The 24,249-nt window shown below is 47.0% G+C and overlaps 1 protein-coding gene across 3 annotated transcripts in view; it reads left to right on the top strand.

Moving 5' to 3' along the window:
* The first annotated feature begins 2,769 nt into the window (after positions 1-2,769).
* Positions 2,770-24,249, top strand: part of PDE8B (phosphodiesterase 8B) — a 247,949-nt gene continuing 226,469 nt past the window's right edge. For 2 of the 3 annotated variants that reach the window (XM_032404155.1, XM_032404154.1), the window contains exon 1: positions 2,770-2,796. In XM_032404155.1, coding sequence (XP_032260046.1) covers positions 2,785-2,796 — 12 coding nt within the window. In that variant the 5' untranslated portion in view covers positions 2,770-2,784. Of the gene's footprint in view, positions 2,797-13,495; positions 13,583-24,249 lie in introns of those variants that run through there. The other variant, XM_032404153.1, reaches the window with a different exon arrangement.

Below are 24,249 nucleotides of genomic sequence, written 5' to 3'. Positions count from 1 at the left end.
AAAATATGAATCAATATGAGTCCATATTCTCCAGGCTGAAGCCACCATCTAGACCGGCCCTGTCCCCGTGCAAAGGAGCACTCAGCTCTGCCCTCCTTTGTTCTCCTTTCTTTTCTCCAGGTAGAGAAATGTCCCTTCAACTAATCTCAGGAAGTCTGGTGGAAAGGGACAAGCTGGCTGCCCCCAAGAAGGGAAGTTTGAGTGCAAGAATATAGACTGGGGAAGCAGAGGGGATGAGTGGAAAGATTTGTGACATCTGCTAAGAATGTTGCTGCATACCCAGGGGACACCCAACAGAGTGAGGCCCACCCTTGGGACTGTTTGCCCAGGGCTCCTGGGGAATTTTGAGGGAGAAAGAAACACAGTCCCCACAACATCAGAGCCCCCACCTGTTTACACTAACCGGTTTCCACCACCCGAGGGGGTAAATTGAGCTGCATATTTGATGATGAGGAAGTGAAGTGGAATGTGAGAATCCTCATTACTGACGTCAAGCTTGCCTTTCATTTTATTTATACCCATGACATTGTGACACGGGATCTAATTTTCCATTGTATTTTTTCCTCTGTTAGGACCCGAGTGATGACGAATGATTTTGTGCCTGAGCCTGGAAAACAACATTTCAAATTGGAAGCTTGGGATCCTGCAGGATTCGGTGTCTATTTCTATCTCACTGCCCGCCTGCCCCTCCCTTGAACCTCTGTACTGACCATCAAATTGGGCAAAAGGCATTATGCTCCTACCAGGCAAGGCTGCCTGAGAAGTCAGAGCGCAAGGTGCCCAGTGGCCCACTTCCCTCGGGTGACAGGCTGTTCCTTCCTGGCATGGGCGCTGGCGGGAGGCCAGGGAGCAATGGGGCCGCGAGGCAGCCTTGGCTCGGAGCCCTGGCTGCTGTCTGGGCATGAAACTGGGCTCTGGCACCAGGAGCGTGGTTCTAGCTCTCTGAGCCAGAACTGCCTGTGCAGCGACCACCCCAGCCCTCAGGCCCTGGTGAGGCCCAGTCCTTCTGCCCCTCAGGCAGGGCAGGTTCAGGAGCAGAGATGGATCTGGAAGGAATGGCAGAAGCTAGTAGAGGATGCTGTGGCAAAAGCAAGTAATGTCTCCACGTAGAGGAGCAGCCTCTGGGGGTGTGCCTAGGACAGAGGAGAGAATGGGTGTGTGTCCAGCGAGCGGACAGAGCAGGCTTTACTCCGCTTCCTTGCTCTGCTGCGGACTAGGGGCCTCAGCCCTACCAATGGCCCCCCTCCATGACCTGCCAGGGCCTCCAATCCAGACACAGTGTCTCTACTGTCCTGAAACGAAAGCTCCACCTGGGTGCCTGCAAACCTGTCTCTTTCAGGAGGGCCTCCTGCCGCCAGGTTTTCAACCCTGTTTTTCAGCCCCTGACCCCAGAGTAATCTCAACTTCCTTGTACTCAGTTCAGAAGATGTTTGCTATTCAGGATTCTGATGCAGAGGTGTGATAAGAGAGGCCTCAGGCCTTCTGAGTTCGTAAACCAACAAAGTCCAAGGATTTGAAAACCGAGAAGCATAAGGACAGCCACGCCCTGAGAGGTGGCCCAGTGCCAGGTCCTGTCACCTGAAATCATCCAAGATATTTAGAAACGGGTGTTAGCAGGGCTTTACTACGTTTACTCTGGATGTCTTGTTTTGTTTTTGAAACAAGAGTTTCCCATAGCACCAACAAAATCAGATCTGTGTTTTATTGACTCTCCTGCAGTTCCTATGCTTGACTTGGTTTTGCTTTCCGCCTCTGTGTCAGTTTTCTCAGTCAGTTTGGGTAAAGCTGGCAGAGTAAGCTGTTGTGTAGAAATACAGTGTGGGAAAACAGGGGACACCTTCCAAGCTGCTGTGGTATCTCACCCCGAACTGGCCTAGCAGTGTGAGAGTTGCTTGAGGAAGAAGGGGCTGTCTTCATGTGCCCCAGCTGGGGCCAGGCCTTCACAATTCCATTTGCAACAGAACCCACCTTATACCAATGCTGAAAGCCTGTGTCTGTTTTATCAGCCCGTCTCACATGCTTCCCCTTCCCATGGGTGATTATACCAGGTGCTGGGGTGGAGGTGAGGTCCAAGGGCAAAGGAGGTGTGAATTAGACCCGGGTCATTTTCCTCAGCCAAAAAAGGACAGCAGTAACACAAGGCTGCAGGAAATACAAGTTTGGTGGTATGTTCACACTAAGTGGACTCCACAGGCTCAGGGTATAACTGGACATGCTCTAGGTTTTCTACTGGGAGGCTGGTGTCACTTAGAAGTCCCTTTCCCAAGGCTCAGTGGAAGGTTGCTTGGGACAAGTGCATGAAAGTTGTTGCCAGATAGTCCAGGGTGCAAATGCTTCCTTAGTAGCTCTGTGATCTTGGGAGGGTACTTAAGTTTTCTAGGCCTCAGTTCCCACATCTGTAAAAAGGAGATACTGAGCCTGTCACATAGAGTTAATGTGGGGGTTAAATGAGATTAGGAAAACAAAGCGGTCTACCGCATTGAACACAGAGTAAGGACTCCCTCCTTGGACTGGAGATCAGAGAACCCCACAGAAGGCCTGCTTTTAAGTCTTAGCCCAGCCAGGTGGGTCCACTTCTATGAGTTTTCTTTGTGACAGATGCAAAGGTTGAGAATCCGTATGCTGACTGAACAGATATGATTGTGCTGATTAAGATTGTGGTGAAGAGACAAGTGAGCCTCTCAACTCAGTCAACACAGCGTGGAGAGAAGAATTGTCTTCGTGAACAAGTGTTGGAAGAGCAGAGCTGAGGAACACAGAAACACGGCCAGCCTGATCCTTGCCATGCTGCCCAAGGTAGAGTTGGGTCAGGTGGGGCTGCCTCTGCTCAGATTGTCTCTGCCTTAAGTCTGCCTTGAAGGTTCAAGTGAACCTGATTTTGTCTTGGGATTCAGGAAGGGAACATTGAAGTATGCTATAGGGTCCCTAGCACACTTTACCCAGGACAAGACCGTAGCCCCTTTTCCTGACCCCCATCGCCCATCATGGCCCCCAGCTGCCAGCTACCCACAATCCTCTGGGTGTTCTTGTGTAAGGTGAAGTCTCAGCTAGGAAAAGCACTGAGTGACACACTTGTCAAGAGGGATCTTGACAATGGACAGGGAAGGAAGTCTGAGAGACAGGGAGTCATAAGTGGTCTTTACTCTAGATGGTGAATAAATGAGACGTGGTTATTTTTCATGCTATGCCTTTTCTGACTGGAGGCAAAAGTTCACATGGTGAACTCAAAAAATACTTTGGGGTCTCACACCAGGTTGGCTAGGAAAGCCTGACCAATAAGCATTGAGTACCTACTCTGTGACAGGCATGGTGTAAGGCTTTGAGTATACATGGTCCTTGCCTTCACAGAACTCAGATCTGGTGAGGAAGGTAGATTTTTTTTTAAAAAAGATTTATTGATTAGAGAGAGAGGGGAGGGGAAGGCCAAAGAGAGAGAAGGAGACTCTCAAGCAGATGCCCTGCAGAGCACAAAGCCCAACAAGGGGCTCAATCTCAAAACCTTGAGATTATGACCTGAGCCAAAACCAAGAGTGGGTCACTTAACTGACTGAGCCACCCAGGTGCCCTGAGGAAGGTAGATTTTTAAACAAACCCACCAACAGTTGCATAATTTGCAGTTTGTGATAAATGAATAATTAGAGAGTAACAATGGGGATATGATACAGATTGGGGAGCTGGGGTCAAGATAGTTCTTTCTGAGGAATTGACAGATAAAGCCTAGAACAGTGCTTCTCAAGTTATTTTTATTTTTTATTTTTATTTTTTAAAGATTTTATTTATTTTTTGACAGAGAGAGACACAGTGAGAGAGGGAACACAAGCAGGGGAGTGGGAGAGGGAGAAGCAGGCTTCCTGCCAAGCAGGGACCCAGATGCGGGGCTCGATCCCAGGACCCCGGGATCATGACCTGAGCCGAAGGCAGACACTTAACAACTGAGCCACCCAGGCGCCCCCCCCCCTTTTTAAAGATTTTATTTATTTTTAGTGCTTCTCAAATTTTAATGTGCATCAGAATCACCTGGAATTTGTTTAAAAAAAAAACAGATTTCTGGGTAACCCCCACCAGAGTTTCTGATTCAGTAGGTCTGAGGTGGGTCCAAGATTGCATTTCTAATAAATTCCTGGGTGATGCTGAGATTGCTGGTTTGGAGGCCACATTTTAAGAACCACGAGGCTGGAGGATTGGTAGGAAGTAGCCAGGTAAAGAGAGTGGGGTGGGGGTGGGGGGACACCAGTACAGCAGAGGGAGCAACATGTACAAACACCCAATCTGGAAAAGATCGGGGGGGGGGTTCAGGTAATAGAAAGGTCAGTGTGTCTGCAAGACCGTGAATTCGTGAACCAGTGGTGATGAGATGATATTAGAGGTGAACCTAACCCTTATTCCCATCCTGATACTTACTCCACCGGAGACTCTCTAGTGGTAGCATGTCTAAGATGAATGGTTCCATTGACCCTGAGAGATGTCTGCTACAACTTGAGGCTAATGGAATAGTGCTGCCCCTGAGGTACTGTGAAGATTCAAAGTGGTAATGTATGCAAAAGGCTAAGCTAAATGCTTAGTCTGTTCTAGATGTCTTTCCTCCTGCTTTCCCTGACTTGAAACATGACCCTGTCTATAGTTTAGCTAGAAGAGGACATGTTCCCAAATGGGTGCTCAGGTGTTAACCTAGAGCTGCAAGCAAAAGGAGTTAATGTGGAAGTGATCCATGCTATCTAAATGGGGATAAGGTTCAATAGTTGGGTATAGATAAGAAATCTGGATACCGCTTCCAAAGAGCAGGTGTGTGTGTGTGTGTGTGTGTGTGTGTGTGTGTGTATGTGTGTGTGTGTGTTCTCTTGCATCTCCTGCAATTCATTAATGTCACGAATTTTAAACCGAAGAAAGCATGGGCTGGGTTTTTGGGTGCCAAAGTGCACAGTTGACATTACGCCAACTCAATTTAGACCACATTTACTCAGTGCTCACTCTGTGCCAGGTGCTATTCTAGGTGTTGGGAAGACAGAGGTAGGTGAACAAGGCGAGGTCCCTGCTTTTGAGCTCCTACTCTCACTGGGACATGGGCACATAAGTAACACAGAGCAGTGGGATGAAAGCCACAACAAAGGTCCGTACAAAGGGCAATAGAAACTCGGGCCGAGCAGTTTTGCCCGGGGAAGTCAGAGAAGGTCACAGACAGAAAGTGACATTGGAGCCAGGCCTAGAAAGGAAACATCTAGAGAATGAGCAGAACTGAGGGATAAATGAACAAACCTCTTTTAAGAACTTTATTGTTATTGTTTTAAGCTGTGACCTAAATCATCATTATGAGCTTCTAGAAGATACATGGCCACATGGTATTGAATATGATTTAAAATATCACATAAACTGGTATATATAGAAACACATATGGAAACAATCTGAAAATATTTCTCCTCAAATATAGTGCCATTTGCTTTTATGAATTTGCTATTTCTGGATGAAAAAGTAAAATACGGTTTGGTCTGCTGAGACACAGAAGAAATTCTATTGCCATCCCAAGTGAAAATAATTTTGGTTGTTAATTCATTCATGTATTTAGTTAGTCAACAAATATTTAGTTAGAAAGTTCAATTTTTGAAGCACTGCAATAGGTCCTTTAGGGGCAACAAAGACATATAAGATACTGTCCTGCCCTCAGGATTCTTCAGGGCTTAGGAGTGAGAAAAACACCTGAATGTAAATAACTCTAACATAAGTGGTGGTAAGTAATATGAGTGAGTACAAACAAAATGCTCCAAGTATCTTGAGGAAAACAAGTTATTTCCTGATTGGGATAATCATGGAAAGCTTGAACATTGATGGAGAAGCCATTTGTGCTAGGCCTCAGAGGATGGAAAGGGATTGGACATACAGAAACCAGGGTGGGGGGGCGGGGATATTCCAGACAGAGGTAGGTTTGTGAACCAAATGGGTGGGAGATCACTGAGAAATGGCACTTTGGCCTGTTCAGGGGTATGACTTGGAGAAAGAACTAGAATAGGTAGATATCAGCCTCACAGCCAAGTTTGAACTTGATTCCCCTGGCTGTGACTTCTTGGAATTTGAAATGCCAAGCATCTGTCACTTGGTTTCTTGTACATTTGTTTTAGTTGGCATCTCAGGCCTGACCTTCATCTTGGCATAATTTCGTCCAACCCATAGGATATGTTTTAAAAAATCAGTCTGTGTATGCTGACAGAAGTACCATCCCATTGTGGCTCCAAATTGCCCTAAAGGCCATGGATTAAAAGTAGGTCTTGTTCTTCAGGAATTTATAATTCCATGTCTGGAGGTTGAAAGAGAAGGGTTTTATATCAGAGTCCCTTCAGGAAACAGATGAAGGCTTGTCCTACACAAGTGTGGACAGGTGTAAGGAAACCCACAAGGGATGGTGCAGTATCCATGAGCTGGTGAGAGTCTAGAAGCTGTTACCATCTCTAGGCTGATGGTGACACCCTTAGGACAGGCGACACAGCAAACATAGGAACTTGGAGAGAGCTCTGTGCTCTCATGGAGTCTCATAGCTACTGTCCACATTATCACCCTGTGTTGATGCCCCGCATTGGCTGAACCCAACTGACTGGAAGTCAGAGGGCAAGGGCCCCATTGCTGTATTCTGTCCAGGTCCCCCTCCCAGGGCACAGGGTGGGGGAGGAAGGACGTAGAGCCCATCTGGAGAGCAGACAGAGAGATTGCAGCACAATCCTCTTTAGCTTTAATATTTCTGTTCCAAAACAACCCAAACTACAGTAAGCCTTCATTTACTGTATTGTTGTTCTCAGAAATTTATAAATAAGAAACACAGGGAATTGGTTGGATAGATAGATGAATGGTGGATGGTGAAGGAGTCTTTTGCTGAGACAGTTCATTAAATAGTAACTCAACCAGATTGCAAGCTTGGTGAACATAGGGACTAGGCTGGGTTTGTTCATTGTCAAATCCTCGATGCATAGCGCTGTGCCTGGAACTTAGTATACCCCAATAAATGTTTGTCTGAATGATATGATAGATGAAACATCAAGAACACCAAGCAACATAAAAGGTGCATCTGGGAGTCTTAGGACAGGAGAATCCAAAGTTAGGGTCAGGCGCTAACATATTGGACCTAGGAGAAGCAGGGGATGATAGAGTTTGTTTTTCTACCTCTAGTACTTTTTATTTAGGTCATAGTTTCTAGCACCCGCTAGGGAACAAAGGCCATCTCATGGTCTTGGGAGATAAAGAATAGTCTTGTTTTTAAACAATCTTTCCATCTTTTTCAGTCACTTAAAAGGACAACATTCTAACTCGGACAACCCAACTTCATTAATTCATCTATTCATTCAGTGAACATTTACTGAGTGCTTATTTTGTGCCTGGGAATCCAAAAATAAGACAAATACAGACTCAGCCCTCAAGGAGCTTAGTCTGGTAGGAGCTAGACAGGCCGTTAGGAAAGAATAGTGCTGGCTATACTTTACAGCTAGTGCTGGCTACTGAGAGTGCAGGGCACTATGGGAGAAATAGGGAGACACCCCGCACAGGCCGGAGGGCACAGCCTAGGTGTGTTGAGTCCTGAAGCACTCTTCCACCTGTTTACTTTATCTCTGGCACCCCTCCCCACCCCACCCCCAGCCCCCAATAAATAAGAAAGTAGTAAGTAAGTAAATGATGGGTAATGCAAATTCCTGAGGCAACACTTTGACTTGGGCGCATTCACACAAGTGCCATAAGCCAATCAGTGAGCGCAGGTGGAGGGGACAGCCCTTCCTCCACCTAGAGAAGAGGAGCAGGAGGTCAGGAGGGCACAACGTGGGCGTCTGGATTGGGGAAGAAGAGAGGACAGGCAAAGAAGGGAAGCAGGGGGCCATCTAGACAAACCTCACTGACTTCAGAATTTGGGGGAGGGTCAGTACTATTTCTCTCTCTTTGCAAATAAGTGGAAAATATGTGAGGAGGTTTGTTTGTTTGCTTGCGCTTGCACGGTTGTTTTTTAGCCTCTAGCAACTGTGATGTAGGGGCACAGTCTCAAAAGTGTTGTTATGGACCTGCATGATCCTGATTTACAAAGGTGCATGGCTGGCTTCAAAACACAGACAATTCTCTTACAAAATCGCTTTCTTCCCAGAGGTTTTGTTAATTGGGACATTTCTTGTCTTTAACTTGGGTATTATTACTAGCAATAGGAGGAAAACATAAGTTGGGGGAGGAGGGGTGGAGTGGGGGGGCAGAAATAGAGTGTTGGTCAGAATCTAAGGGCAATGGTTTGTTAATTTATCTGTATCTATGCTTTTATATTTATATTTTAAAAAGCCTACTCAAGTTGTAAGAATTTGATTGAAATGCATTTTAATTCTTAGATAAATTTGGGAAACAGAAGTATTTTTTTTTTTAAACTACTACCTCTCTCCATCTTATTTTTTAAAGGAGGAAAAACTTCCAGCCCTGGGAAGTTAATTGTGTGTCTGTCTGTGTGTGTGTGTGTGTGTGTGTGTGTGTGTTTGTGCATGTGCTTGCAGAGCTATCTTTCATTTTCTGTAAGAACTTTACTTCTGTTAGGGAGTAACTCTCCATTTAAGGTGTTGAGAGTTTTGATGTCCTTGCCTGGAAGAAGTTAGGGGGGAATCAACATCTGGTCAGAGGGCAGGTTATCTTACTTTCCATCTGCGGGAGTCTCCTTTGTCCAATCCTCTCAGTGTTCACCTCTGGAAACACTTTGAGGCTGGATCCTTAACTCTCCTGCTCACGCGTCCTCTCATATCTGTGTAGTGATGATGGCTGGATTTTTAGCTCCAACCCAAATATTTCCCACCACCTGCAGACCTCTTTCCTCTTACTGACTAGATATCTTTCCTGTGTGTTCCATGGGCACCTCAGACCCAACAGACTCAAACTGCTCACCTGAGAGTACTTGCTATTTTAGTGGGAACTGCTGCACCCAGGAGTCGCCCACTCACAGCCCATCCATTACCAATCCCTAGTCCATTCCCAAGTATCCTTTCTGTTCTCCCCCTCCCCTCCATTCCTAAGGCCAATGCTCTTCTTCAGGCTCTCCTCAGCTCCTTCTGGATTGTTAATTATCTCTCTATCCCTCTTTGTCTTCTCAACCCATGCTTTCCTCTACCATCAGATATATGTTTATAATGTGCAACCTCCATGTCTGTTCCTTGTGTCAAATCATTTCCAGAGTTTTCCACTTTCTAGCTCTTCATGTCAGTGGACAACCCATTTAAATAGTTTCATTCTCTTTGGTGGGTTTTCTTCCTATTATATGGCCTTGGCTCCTGAGGCTCTTTGCATGTGTCAGTTCAAATGCCCCTTCCCAGAGCAGTTGGCTCTGACCTCCCAAACTAAAGTGGCCTACGCTTCAGTTCTTCAGATCATAATAAAATGATCTTTTGTTTTCCTTTTTTTCCTTAATTGTCTCTCTTCCCTCCGTTGGAATGTAAGCATCATGACAGTATGGATTCATGTTATTTACAATCTATCCTCAGCACCTAAAATCATTCCTGGCATGCAGTAGTTGCTCAAAAAGATCTTTTGGGTGGATGAATGAATATGTAGTTGATGCTTGAACAGTGCAGGGGGCAGGGGCCCTGACACCCCGCCCTCCCTCTACCCAGGCGCCCATGCACTTGAAATTGTCGACTCCCTAAAACCTTAGCTACTAATCACCAGAAGCCTTACTGATAACATAAATAGTCGATTAACACAAATTTTGTCTGTTCTGTGTATTATATACTGTATTCTTACAGTAAAGTAAGCTAGAGAAAAGACAGTGTTCAGAAAATAATAAGGAAGAGAAGAAAGAAGATACATTTATAGTATACTGTACTGTACTTACTGAAAAAAATCTGTGTGTAAGTGGGCCCCTGTAGTTCAAACCCGTGTTGTTCTAGGGTCAACTATAAAATTGAATAAATTTGCCCCTACTAGAAATACCGTGATAGATAGATATGCTGAGGGTGGTGTAAGTATCAGTGAGGAGTGGGAGAGGTTCAGCTCTCGAACACACTTAAAGGCCCCAGACGCTGGGGCCTCTCCTCAGATACGAGGGCAAGGCTCTCATCACTAATGCTTAGGACTTCCTGCTAATAAACAATAATGAGATATTTTATTGATAACACTGAACTTCCCAGTTCCTATTTAGTCTTTGCAAATTTGTAATTCCAGGCCATAGGGCTAATGCCCATCCACGTGATAACTTGCTTTTCCTTTCTCTTTTTGTCTTGAGCCATCCTGGGGCCAGGGATCCAGGCTGGAGGATGTCTGGACTCGAATTCTGTAGGAAGTATGTTTGGTTTCCTCAGAGTAGCTTTGGTTGATTTTGTCTGATTAGGAAACTGCTCACCTGAGAGTACTGCTATTTTAGTGGAACTGCTGCACCCAGGAGTCACCCACTCACAGCCCATCCATTGCCAATCCCTATGATTAGGAAAAACTGGGGTGGCTAGGATCCTGAAACTACTCATGGAGCGAGGGAGGTCACAGGTGTCACCAAGTGGCCTCTCAGAGTCTGTTCCTCTGTTGTCAGGAGGACAGTTATGGACTGTTTGTATATTCCCTTGGTTCAGGAGAGGGATGGGGGAACAGGATAATGCTATGCCAGCTAAAAGGAAGAATTACAAAAGGAGTTTACATCTGCTGCCAGTGACATTGATGATCATGGAAGGTAAACCATGGACTTAATTTCTCCAGAAATTACCAAACACTGGTAGCACCTGATTCTACCGGGCTTTCATACGGTGGCAATCACACAAGCACCAGTTTGTCAGCAACATCAACATCTTCAGTCTTCAAAGAATGACCGGTGATGTGCTCCAATACCCTAAATGGTACATCGTGCTAGACTGGGAGCTCTGTGCCTCGGCTTTCTCCTCCCCCTCCTCCTTTTTCTTCTTCTTCCTCCTCCTCCTCCTCCTCCTCCCCCTCCCCCTCCTCCTCCTCCTCCTCCTCTTCTTTCTTCATTCTTTCCTTCTCTTTGTTTCAGTTCTCTTTTCTGCTCTTTCTGCCTCCTTTCCCTCTCCTTCTCCTAACTTTTCTTTTTCTTCCTCCCTCTCTTCCTCCTCTTCCTCCTCTTCCTCTCTTTGAAAATCATACACCACTCTATAATACCTTTCAAGGTACATGACAGGAAATGTCCAGTGGGTTAAGTGTTGGGCTTGATTGTGCTGTATATCAGCCAGGGTGGGATAGAAAACTTTTAAACTTTGGGCATCCAAAGACACTTAAATGTCTTCGGATGCCCAAAGTTTAAAAGGTGCAAGCCCTCCAAACCCTGGCTAATAGTTTCACGATGCCATCTGATTATATGCAATTTCTTGGGAACCATAGACAACCTGCTAGCTGCCACGGGCATGTGCTGTGTGCAGATAGATTGCTAGGACTTCTTGAGCAGCTCTTCTGGAAAATCCCCGCATTCACAGGAGCAAGTATGGCTTTTGTTTTTCTTTTATAGATAATCAGAAAGGGGATTCAGAGGATTTAGTATCTTTGCTTTTCCTCATTGTCTCTTTGTTATTAGTTTTCTCTTTCTTATTTTTCTTTTAATCTATTTGCTTTTCTTACTGAAAACGTGTGTATTTTTTGCTTGGGTCAATTGACCCTGAGTTTTCCAAGCCATCTTTTTACCTGCTGGGTTATTTTTGCCTCAGACTTTTCTTCAAGTTCTTCTGTTGCTCTACCACCACCAAATCTCAGGCTGACATTGCTCTTTCACCTCCTGATGTCTTTGCTGTTTTGCTTTTCCTTGTCTGTACGGGGCCTGAAAAGGCTGTGACTATGACATAATGGGGGATTTTGCTGCCAATTTAAATGACCTTAGTTAGCCCTTCTACCTTTTGCCTCACTTTTTCATCTGTGGAAGGAGGAAGTATATTAGTTTTGCTATTGCGCATTATATGTTACCACAGATTTAGTGGCTTAAAACAGCACACATTATCTCAGTTTCTGTGGGTCCGAAGTCTGAGATGGCTTCCCTGGGTCCTCTGTGTTAGCTGGGGCTGTAGTCTCATCTCAAGGTCTGACTAGGGAAGAGTTCTTTTCAAGCTCTCCTGGTTGCTGGCAAGACTTAGTTCCTTTTAGTCTGTTGGACTAAGGGCCTCAGTTTCTTACTGGCTCTTGGCCAGAGGTACCCTCAGTTCCTTGCCACGTGGGCCTTCTCATCATGGCTCTTTGCTTTATCAAAGCCAGCAAGAGAGAGTCTCCTAGCAAGGCTATGTAACATAATCACTGAAGTGACATCCTGTCACCATTCGCTCCGGGTAGGAAGCAAGTCACAGGGTTCCGGCACACTCAAGGAGAGGGTATTCCATAAATGCATGAACACCAGGAGATGGGGATAATCGGTGACCATATTAGAGTCTGTCCACACAGAGAGGAATGCTTTTGAGGGGAAACACTTTGAGCTCCTTAGAAAAAAGACTATAAAGGCTATATTCATACTGCTGGCATGCCTTACGGTTGGCCTTTATGGATTATGGCTAACACCAAAATAATAGTGTCTCTCTTTGTCTCCATGTCCTATAGACTAGTTTCATACTATTTGTTTTCCTTTTCTGTCATTAGAAATCTCATCAGCCTCTCTGGATGAGAAAGTCAGCAGGAAAAGATTGCTGTTGTTGATCTTGGTTTTAACTGGACTGACTCAGCCCTGTGGGCAGCTGAGAAAGGAAAAGTCTTTGCAAATGCTCTCTAGGTCTTTGTTAGAAATCCCTGCACTCAGAGGGAGCCAGGTATGGGGCAGGCATGATAATAATCACAAGCAAGAAGCCAGGCTTATTTACAGCTGACGCATTTAAGTAGATACAATTTATTACTTTTAAAAAATGTCTGCAAGCTTCATAGAAGTTTCTGCCCAGACCTTTGATTCCAGCTCTTCAAACAGATTGGGGGGGTGGGGGGGGGGAAGGGTGGCAGCACCTTTGGCTTGATCCACAGTTGGTAAATTGTCTGCACTAATTAAGACTGAGGGATAATCCTACCTACCCTCCACCCCCCACAACACATACATAATAGGATATTGGTAACATACTCATATAAATACAAAAGTTCTCCTTCACTTTGAGGGCGAATGATCTTTCATATGCTATCGTGTATGTATTAATAATAACTAATGTCCCTGACTTTAGAATCTCTTTAAAATAATAACATATACGAATTTGAATTGAGGAATGGGGCAAATCCTTCACGGTTTTCTTGGGGGTAGAGACGCCAGAAGAGAGTGGAGAAGGTGGGCACGATGAGGAGAAACCTGGGTGCCCAAACCCTAAGTCTCAAGCAGCGCCAGACCGGGCAGCTCTAGCGAGACTCGACTTCCCTCGAGGGGCGGGAGAGGCCTTGCGGGGAGCGGAGTAGTTAGAGGGGCGCTAAGCGGGCTCAAAGTCGGGGCTTTTCACCTCGGGAGGGGCGCTAGGACCCAGGCACCCGCCGGCCTCGGGACGTGCCTGGGGAGTGAAGGCTCTAAGAGGCTCAGGCTCCCGGCCAGAGTCCCTCGGAACGACCAGACCCTTCCCGTGGGCGCGAGGCGCGGGGCGCGGGGTGCCGCAGCCGCGTGCTCGCCGCCGGCATGGAGCAGACGCGCTGCCGGCCGAGCGCCCGCCAGGTGAGTCCCTCGCGCAGGGTCCGCACGTCCCGCGGGCACCGCGCCCGGCCGCCGTTCGAGGCCGCCTCCTCCCCCGCTCCCCACACCCCCCGGCGCCGGGGCTCGGCGGCCGGCTGGCTGGGCGCGCTGGGTGCGCGGGCACCAGGCCAGAGCTGTCCCCCACAGCTCCTCTTGGACACCCGCGCGGCTGAGGAGGGATGCCCCTCCCCCCCCCGACCCGGTCTCTGCGTGTCCTGCTGCCCCACTCCCTCCTTTCTTCCCAGGAGGAGAGCACCTCGGGTGTCCGGTGTAACCGCCCGGTTTATAATTCCGAATGATAACAATCGCCCACCAGCAGCGGCCGCGCCGCTCTCCCTGGCGTTACCCCGAGCGAGTGCCGAGACGGGCCAGGTCCGCCCGCTCCTGTTGCACCCCGAGCTTCTTCCCACGCTTCTCTGCGCGGCCGCGGTGCCCCCCTTCCCGGGAAGCGAACCACCGCCAGCCCCAGCCAGGGGGGCGGGGGGCAGGGGGAAGCTAGGGTAGGCGTCCTGGGGCTGGAAGCCTCCGTGCCCTCCCTTCGGCGCCCGGGACTCCACGGTCCCGGGGACCCGCTCTCACCGCGCGCGCGGCTCCGCGGCCGGCGCTCGCTGGGCACGCAGACTGAGCGTGAGGTTTAAACCACCCGCCTCCCGTGGGGGAGATGAAACGTGGGTGCGAAGGAGCCTCTCACACCGGGGGGCATAGGAAAGTGCGGCTGAGAACAGTCTGCAGTTCAGGGAGGGGCGCTTCGTCCGAGGGGGAAGCTGCACCCGCCAGCTGCCGCTCTGAACTTGGGGGCGTTCTGCTGGGCGTCCGAGTGTCACCGGAGTGCACTTAGTTCCAGGATCAAGGAGTCGCGGTCCCCGGACCGTGGCGGAAGATGAGGCTTGGCTAGCGGTCTTAAGTCTGCAACAGGCTCCTCTGTACCCTCAAGACTAGCCCTGCTCATCCATTCTGCTTCCGGCTCAGTTTGACACAGTTTGCAGTCTCCAAGTTGCCAACCCCAGGAAAAAGGGTCGCTGAATAGTTGCAATGGGCGGGCGGCGACCGGCGAGTTGCTGGGGCTGGACGACCACTGCAGTGCCACGGTGGGCATTTGCCCCCCGCAACGTTTGCCAGCTGCCCGGTCGGGCCCCGGAGGGGGCGGGGCGTGTGTGCCTGCTCGGCCGGTAACAGACACGTGTGTCAGGACCTGAAGTTACACACCTAGTACGAACCTAGAAGAGAAACTTCCTCTAAACTGTGTTGGGAGACAGTCAACAAAAATATTTACGCCGGGCCGGGTCGGGCCGTTGGGGATAGGTGAGGTGCGAGGATCTTCCCTCTAGGATTTTATAATCCGCCGGCTGGCATTGCCAGTTCTGCTTGACTGCCCCTCTGACCTTGAATGAGGTATTTTAACTTTGCTCGGTTTTCCAAGAAGCAAAAACGGAAGAATGATAATCCAGCAGCAGTGGAAAGAGCATTCACTGGGAAGCCAAGTCCTTGGGTTCCAGCCCTAGCTCTATCACTGACCAGCTGTGAAACTTTTGGGCAAGCCACACAAAACCTGGGACTCAGCTGCTACGAAAGGCTCCAAAAAGAACCTTTAATTCTGGGGTCCACTGTAGCAGCAATTTGCCAAGCTTAGATAGCCCACAAATGCTCACTAGTTCTTTGCATCTGCATTATACTTGGTTCCACAGAGCATCCATGGACTGAAGAGATACTGGATCAGAACGGTGGGTGCATTGAATTTTAATTCCAGTCTGTTTATAGAGCCACACAAATCTTTCAGGCTTAAGGTCTGTGGAAATAAGCCTGGTTGGTTGAGTTAATACTTAGAATGCACTGGGTAGGACCTCAAATAGAAAGGCCTGTTTAAGTTAGAGTGCGGTCACATAAAAAGTCCTTTCTGTGCATTTGAAAGATCCTTGCCATAAGTACAGTGTTACAGAAATCAGAAGAGGAGAAGCCCCAAGCTGATCCCTCAGCAGAAGGGGGCAAATATGCCACACATCTAGTGGGGGTACTTTAGGTTATCCCTGATAAACACTTTATCTACCTGGGAATGACTCCATTTTTATTAACTCCCCAGAAAAGCAGTTTATCTGTTTGGTAATGAAATAATGAAATTGTCTTTAGAAGCCACATGAAATATTAGAATACCTAACATTGCTAGAGTTTATTGGGATAAGCACTGCTTTAAAAAACATTGTCTTTTTATTTAATTTCAGGAATGGAAATAAGCAGAATGATTTATTATGTTTTCTTACTAGATAATTTTTTTTAAAGAGATAAAAAGCAGAAGTAAATGTAACAGACTGCAAGAAAGCTTGTTTCTTCTGGTTCCAGAGATGAATATCATCATCATTACCATTACCATAATGGTGTATATCTACTAAGCACTTATTATGTGCCAAGCATCCTTCTAAGCACCTTATGTACATAGTCTAATGTAATTCTATCAACACCTTTTGAAGGAAGTGCTATTATTTCTTTCAGTTTTATAGGTCTGAGAGCTGAAAGTTCTGGCCTGAGGTCACACAGCTGGTACTAGTAGAGTTGGATCACCTACTTGGGTTTATTTACAATGATTCAAGCAAAATGCAAGAGAGGGTTGGGAGGACAAAAAGTGTCTGCCAGATGTCAGGTACTTGATACACCTTAGTGCATGGAGATTAAGAAATCTTTCGTGAGTGCTAATTTACTTTTCTTTTTCTACTTTTTATCAGTATGCCTCTATATTATGACTTGGGTATCTTTTCATCTGGACAAAAAAGTTGAACTCTTTTTTTTAACTATGTAGATTTGAGTGCAGATGGATGAACCATAATTTATTTAACCAATTCCCTTTAAGTGGGCACTTAGATTATTTCTGAATTTTCACAATCACGTATAGTGCTAGCATAGTGTGTCTTCTTATTTATATATTTCTGCACATCTGTTCAGCTATTTCTGGTTGATAAATACTAAGGGTCGAGTTGCTAGATGAAAGAGCATGGTTACCATTTGGTATGTACTTTTTTTTTTTTTTTTTTTTTATTTGAGAGAGAATGAGAGACAGAGAGCATGAGAGGGAGGAGGGTCAGAGGGAGAAGCAGACTCCCCGCCAAGCAGGGAGCCCGATGCGGGACTCGATCCCGGGACTCCAGGATCATGACCTGAGCCGAAGGCAGTCGCTTAACCAACTGAGCCACCCAGGCGCCCCTGGTATGTACTTTTTAATAGATATTGCCGGGGCGCCTGGGTGGCTCAGTCATTAAGCGGCTGCCTTCGGCTCAGGTCATGATTCCAGGTCCTGGGATTGAGCCCCGCATCGGGCTCCCTGCTCGGCGGGAAGCCTGCTTCTCCCTCTCCCACTCCCCCTGCTTGTGTTCCTTCTCTCGCTGTGTCTCTCTCTGTCAAATAAATAAATAAAATCTTAAAAAAAAATAGATATTGCCAACTTGCTGTCACAAAAGGAAATATAATTTTTGGTTTGGAGTCGAGTTCCTCCACTAACATGTTTCTGGGCTTTTGGTAAACCGGGAATCTGAATGGGTCTCACGTGTATCATTTGTAAACTAGAGGTGGCAGAACTTGTTGGTTCTAAGGTTGTTTCTGCAAATATGTACAATTAGAGTATGAACAAATGAAATTGTTCATATGTGAGCATTTTCACCTGCAAAAAACAGAAATTTAATATGGTTTCACCTAATGGCACATGAAGTCCTGAAATAGGTTTTTGGTAGTTCGTCTTTTCTAAGGTGGATTTGTGTGTGAGGTAAGGCTAGGCTATGCTGTGGTCACAAATTAACCCTGAAACCTTGGTGGCTTTAAAAAAAAAAAAGTTTATTTATTTCTCATATTATATGTCCCAAGCAGGTTAACAGAGTTCCCTGCTCCACACAGTCACTGAGGGAGCCAGGCTGACAGGAGTTCTGCCATCTTGTAACTGCATTATCTAGAACATACTGTCTCCCTGGTCCCATGGCAGTTTGGAGGAGGAGGAGAGAAAGACTGTAGGTAATTAACACCTGCCCTTAAATGCCTCAGCCCAGGGATGAAGTGTATTTCTTTTATTTATGGTCCTTTGGTCACAACTAGTCACAAGGACCTCACCCCAATGCAGGGAGGGTAGAAAATGTTGTTTTCCTATGTCCAGAAAGAGGAAATGGAATGGTAAATACATAGCATTTTGTATTAGTTTGCTAGGGCTTTCATGACAAAGTACCACAGGCTGGGGGCCTTAAACAACAGAAATTTATTTTCTTACAGTTCTGGAGGCGAGAAGTCCTAGATCAAGATGTCAGCAGGGTTGATTTCTTCTGAGGGTCTCTCTCCTTGTCTTATAGATGACCACCGCAGGGGAGGAAACATATTTTCCCTCTATCCTTCTAGGTTCTTGGCTGAGACCCTGCCCCCTGAAATAAAAAACAGATCTACAGCTGAAAAACAAATTTTAATCATGTACATGTACTTAGGTACATCCCAGAGTCCCACAAAGATAATGAGACCTGTCAAAAGGCGGCCACATGATTGCAGCTTATATATCATCTGAGCTAAGGAGAGGGAAAGGGGTCTGGGGTTTCCAAGGGGAAAAGGCAATTCAAGGGAAGGTGAGAAAAGTGAATGTTTGGTAAACAAAGGTTGCCCTGCCCTGCGGATAAGTCTTTCAGGGGAAAGTTATCCCTGGTAGTAGCTCCCTTCCTGGTACAAGATCTCTTTCTAATGTAAATTTCCCTCACAAAAGGTAACTGCTACCCTGTTTTCAGAGCTTCTTTTGTGTCTGCAGTTCCTTAAAAAATAATCAGCTCAGAATAATCCTTATGCTAAAGAGGCATATTTTGGGGTAGCACATTCTGCTCCCCTTCACGATCTTTTCCCTGCATCTTCACATGATCTTCTCTCTGTGTGTCTGTGTTATAATCTCTTTAAAAAAATTTTTATTTAAGATTTATTTATTTGAGGGAGAGAGAGCCCTCGCGAGAGCAGGCGCATGTGCGCAGGGAAGGGGCAGAGGGAGAAGGAGAGAGAGAATCTTAAGCAGACTCCCACTGAGCGCAGAGCCCCACTCGGGGCTTGATCTCATGACCCTGAGATCCTGACCTGAGCCGAAATAAAAAGTCCGATGCTTAACTGACTGAGCCACCGAGGTGCCCCCGCAATCTCTTTTTATAAAGGCACTGGTCCTTCTGGGTTGGGATCTACCCTAATGAGCTCGATGAATGCTACTGACCTCTTTAAAGGCCCTATCCAAGTACGGTTACATTCCGAGGTGGGGGAGGGGCGGTAGGAATTCAACCTATGAATTTGGGGGGATACAATTCAGCCCATAAACCATTGTCTCTGTCACTATGTGGCCCATACTGAGGTGTAGTCACCCCATTTTTATTTGAGGAGGTCGGGGTGTTTCTGAAGCCACATCGCAGAGCCATCTCTCACATCTCATCCTCACCTCTTGACCAAAGAAAGTGTGGTTTTTCTGAATTCCCTGGGTGTTGTTTTCAAGTGGCCCAACGTTACTACTTGCATCAAGTAACCTTTACTAGTGGCGGTGGATTTAAGGTGAGACAGTGACTGCAGGTGAGGCGATGAGCGTGGGGGCTAAAAGCATGAATCCTGAAGCAGGCGGCCTAAACTCTAATCCCAGCCCTGTCCCATACCAGCAATGTTTCCTCATCTGTAAAATGGGAAGAATAGTACTTACAGGGTTAGGGTGCCAATTAAACGAGCTAATATATGTAGAGTGCTTGGCATATACCGGGGGACCAAGTGATGACCTTTGATTATTTGCAACTTCAGAAGCTCCTGGAGCTGTCCAGGCCCAGTGTCCGTGTCCCAGACTGCACCCTAGGGGCACAGACAACCCAGAGGCTCTGCGGCTTGAGCTCCCAGGGCTTCCAGGCGGCCCGGGAGGCATGTGTGCCTTTGGAGGAAAGTAATCACGTGACCACTTGAAAACTCCCAATAGCGCGCACACATTTAGGTCATAGGTTCACGGTTAGATCTGTGAGCCCAAAGGGAACACAAGAGACCATTCACTTAAGTAGCCCTTTAAATTATTCTCCCCATTCCAGCTGAGCAGCTAGGGTTGGCAGTTAAAGCAGTATGTAAAAGCAGCACTTCAGTTTTTCTGAGATGCTCCCTGTCCCCTTCTAATTGCTCCTAGAATCAGGGTGTGTTTTTCAGTCAGTGGGGCCTGAGAGCTAGGCCTGGAAACCTTTTCCCCTTAATGGGCCTGGAAGGACAGCTGCCGACTTTCCTTCTGACACATCTTTCCCTTGGAAACATAACGAGTTAAGATAAGTTCGGACTGCTCTACCCCTGGTGTAGATGATCTGTCTTGATTACTGGGAAACTCTGGATTTCTGGGCCTGCACCAGGAACGGGAGAGCTTGGAGCTGTCACGTGACCCTGGGCCTGCGGTACTGGAGCAATAGACAAGCCAGTGGGTGGCGTTTCTGGGTCAAGGGGAGCCATGCACCTCATCCCTAGGCACCGTGTGCATCCCCCATGTGGTGCGGGGAGGCCAAGACTGCATCCTGGGTAGTTGCCGGCCCTCCCACGAGATAGCAGACAGTCATATTGTCTTGCCCGTCGTGTTTCCTACTCTAAAGGCAAGTAAAGGCAGTGTTGGATTAAAGCCGAGAGTGTGTCGATTACCAGTCTGAATCTGTGATCACCATTTCCGGGGGGTGGGGTTGGGGGTGGGGAGGACGCGGCACCTTATAAATTACTGTCAGCCAGGCAGCAGTTGTGAAAGTACTTGTCATCCCCTGGGGGATGTATTTACTCAGTTTTAACTTTTGATATTTTCAACTTTTCAGTTGAGGTGGGTGCATTGCTGTCAATCCATGGGGTTGAGTTTAATTGCTGATTAAGATGACTTCCAAAAGGTTACACTGTGATTCAGCACTGAAACAAAAAAGTTATTGTTTACACAGTTACACAGAGAGTCAAGGAAATAGAGAATGGGGCATAAATTTGATATTGATAGAGCAAATATTTGTCATTGAAGGATGATGCAATTTCAGCTTTGTTTTGTTCGTTTTTGCAAGTAGCAGCCAAGGGTGTTCAATAAAGAAAAGATACCCACAAGTACATAAAGCTAGATTTATGCTTTGTTATTGAGATGCGTGCAGAAGGATTACTTATCACATGTCAAGTAACTAAACTGAAGGCAGGAGAAATTGCCTAATTCATCGGTATAGATGAAAAAATTCAAAGCTGTGAGAGGCTAATGGGGCCAATTTGTGCATCTTATAGGACCGGCATTAGACCATTATGTCATAGTTTAATGGGCAGCATGTTTTTCTTAGTGGTACATGAAGTGATGGTGTTTTGTATAGTCAGTGGTGTCTTAGTTTGGTGAAATGTGGCAGAAGCGGCAAGGAAGAGACTGGAACCTAGGTCCCTTGCCTGCGAAAGGTGCACATCCCTGACTCAGGTGTTATCTGATCCCAGCGTCCAGATTGGTGACATAGGTCACTTGCGTGACCCAGAGTGTGCATGCCTCCTTAGGAGTGAGGAGGCTAGGGTGCAAAATGTAAGGAGGCCCCCAAGTGCAGGGTCAGCATGTGAGGGTGAGGACCTCCTTAAGGGTTGTGGCCTAGGGGCACCTGGGTGGCTCAGTTGGTTAAGCGTCTGCCTTCAGCTCAGGTCATGATCCCGGGGTCCTGGGATCGAGCCCCGAGTCGGGCTCCCTGCTCAGCGGAGAGCCTGCTTCCCCCTCTCCCTCTGCCCCATGCTTGTGCTCTCTCACTCTCTATCTCAAATAAATAAAAATAAAAATAAATCTTAAAAAAATGTTGTGGCTTACCTGATTTGCTTGGCTTACCATAGTCCCAGCCCTGGTTTTGATCTTTGAATCAGTTTCTAAATGACTAAGAAAATTAAACTGAGATGTAAGTGGATGAAAATGCACTCATCTAACACACATGGTCATCCAGTATCCTCCAGTGTAAATATTACTCTTCCTGGATGAGATCTATGGAGAATGTTACTAAGAAAGCAGTTGGGACATTGTCAGGAAAGTGACCTAATAAGTGTATTAACACACTGCATGCATTCTTTACAATAGTACCTTTGTACAATTAGTCATGGCTGATTAAGTGATAGGAAAACAAATGATTTCTCTAGGTTTTTAGGATCTGTTTTCTAGTTCCTTTTAGTGATTTTTAAAAGAAAATTCCAGACCATCTTCCTTGCAATGGACTGGAATATAAAGAGGAAAATAAATTCCTCAGGTAGCTTTCATTAAATCCCCTCTGTTTTGAAATCAGCACAGAAGGTCCTCTTAGTAACCTAAGAGTGCTTTGGAAGGTTGAGGAGTTCTAGATCCTGTCCTGGCTGGTGATGGAATGATATTCACAAGATTGAGATACAAAATAGTTTTTTTTTTAAAGATTTTATTTATTTGACAGAGAGAGACACAGTGAGAGGGGGAACACAAGCAGGGGGAGTGGGAGAGGGAGAAGCAGGCTTCCCACTGAGCAGGGAGCCCGATGCGGGGCTCGATCCCAGGACCCTGGGATCATGACCTGAGCCAAAGGCAGACACTTAACGACTGAGCCACCCAGGTGCCCCGAAATACAAAATATTGACAAAGGGTATACTATGAGCATCTTTGTCAAAGGGCCCATTGGACATCATTTCTGCCTGAAGAGCATCATTCTGTAATACCCGTTTTCACGTTTCAAAGAGGAAGAACTTAGTTTTACCCCAGGATAGCATTTTCAGAGGGACAGTGGCCACTGAAGTATTTTCACCATCTGTGAGCAGGCTTTTCTGTTTAAGGAAGGGCATTTCACACCTTTTAATATGGCATGCACTGGAGTTCTCAACGTGCTGTCACTCATCGTGGGAATAAATTCTGTCCGAAAGGCCGTAGGTCACCCGCTGGTCTCTGCAGCGGCGGAAAAGATCCTGTGGCTTCAGGAACTTCGAGAGAAGAAAATAAGCAAGAAGGTGGGAGAAGATGGTGGAAGGAGTAGAGGGGGAAGGCTGCTTGGAGGAAGGCTAAAGCAGTGTTTCCCAATCCCAGCACACAGAGGACAATGGCAATGTTGTCTGAGATATTGGAGTCAGTGGGCGAGACTGGGGTTGCTCAAGGCCCTGCATGGGTGGCCTGAGGGCTGAGAGAATCAATATCTTGTCATGCTGTAGCAGTTTGGCCAGTCCACTGGTGGAGAGTGTAGCTCTCAGGAGGAAGGAGGAAGGGGCAGAGCTCAGAGCCACTGCATCATGGGCCCCTGCCTGCTTCTCGTACCTAGATGGCCTCTAACCCTGGCCCAGGTGTAGCTGGCCTTCCTCATCCTTCCCTAAGCCCCATGTTTAGGGGCACATGCTTGGTCGGCTGGCCTTTTCTCTGTCTCTGCCCATGCAGGGTCGGGAGGTCAGTAAGAGCTGTGAGCAGCGGAGGAGATTGAGCACTGTGAGGATGGTCACATCTTCCCTGTAACTTCTCATCTGTAGAAGGAGCAGATTTCCATTGTTTATGCAACAAGTAACTACTGAGCACCCAGCACATGCCAGACCAAGTTTTCTCTCCTAGGAGCTTACTTTCTGGTGTGGGGAGAAGGTGAAAAATGAAAATTACAAAGAAGGTCAGCTGGCCATATGCGCCAGGGAGAGAGAGTGCTAGGGAGAAACTAGGGAAAGATAGGGAGAAAGATAAAGCAGGAAGGGGCGTTAAGGACTTCCCGGGATGGGTTGGGGAATGTTTCTTTACTAAATCAGAGAAAGCCTCCCTGAGAAAGGGAGGCCTGAAGGAAGTCGGGAATGAACCATGTGGCTGGTTGGAAAGCACATTCCAAGCAGGAGGAATAGCAGATGCATAGGCCCCACATGTCCAGAAGTTCAAGGTGCAGCAAGGACGCCAGTGTGGCAAGGAGGGCATGAGCAAGGGGAGGGCAGTAGAGACGGTTGTCAGGGAGGTCATGGAGGCCTGACAGCTGAGGGCCTTGCCATCTGCTATAAAGACCTAGCGAGATGGGAGTGATAGAATCTGACTTCAGGTGTGGGTGGGTCACCCATGTGGCGCTGCACTAAGAGCCCGAGGGGAGTCAGGAGGAAGCGAGGGCATCTGGTAGGAAGCATCACAGTAATCCAGGTGAGAGATGTGGTGGCTGAGACCAACCTGATAGCAGTGAAGATGGTGAATGATGGTCAGATTCTGATTTAAGTTTTAAATGGAAGTAACAGGATTTGCAGACAGATGGGATAGGATAACTTGAGGATATCTCTCAGACTCCTTGCAGCACTAACATGGTGTCAGTTTTTGTTATCAGGCTTTGGTCCTTGCCACCTGGGCCCTGACCTTTTGTACCCCAATGAATTCTTCATGAATCAACTCTGATGATCGGGGCTGATATCGGGAGCGACCATGGCATGGCTTAGTTCTTGCCCCTTGGTTTTCCTGGAAGAGAAACCTTTCAAGGGAGATACAAGGCCAGGCACTAACTGTGACAGCTCTTCTCAATAAGCCAAGGTCAGAATAAAGGCTCACCTCCCCTTAGAAGCCTTTCTTTATAACCAGATTTGAATTCCCCTAAGATAGCTTTAAAGATTTTTTTAAAAAATTTATTTATTTGACAGAGAGATAGAGAGCACAAGTAGGCAGAGCGGCAGGCAGAGGGAAAGGGAGAAGCAGGCTTCCCGCTGAGCAGGGAGCCCGATGCAGGGCT

Source organism: Phoca vitulina, unplaced genomic scaffold (genome assembly GCF_004348235.1).
Source record: "Phoca vitulina isolate PV1807 unplaced genomic scaffold, GSC_HSeal_1.0 scaffold6, whole genome shotgun sequence".
Lineage (NCBI taxonomy): Eukaryota > Metazoa > Chordata > Mammalia > Carnivora > Phocidae > Phoca > Phoca vitulina.
This window is presented reverse-complemented; position numbering and strand designations above follow the sequence as displayed.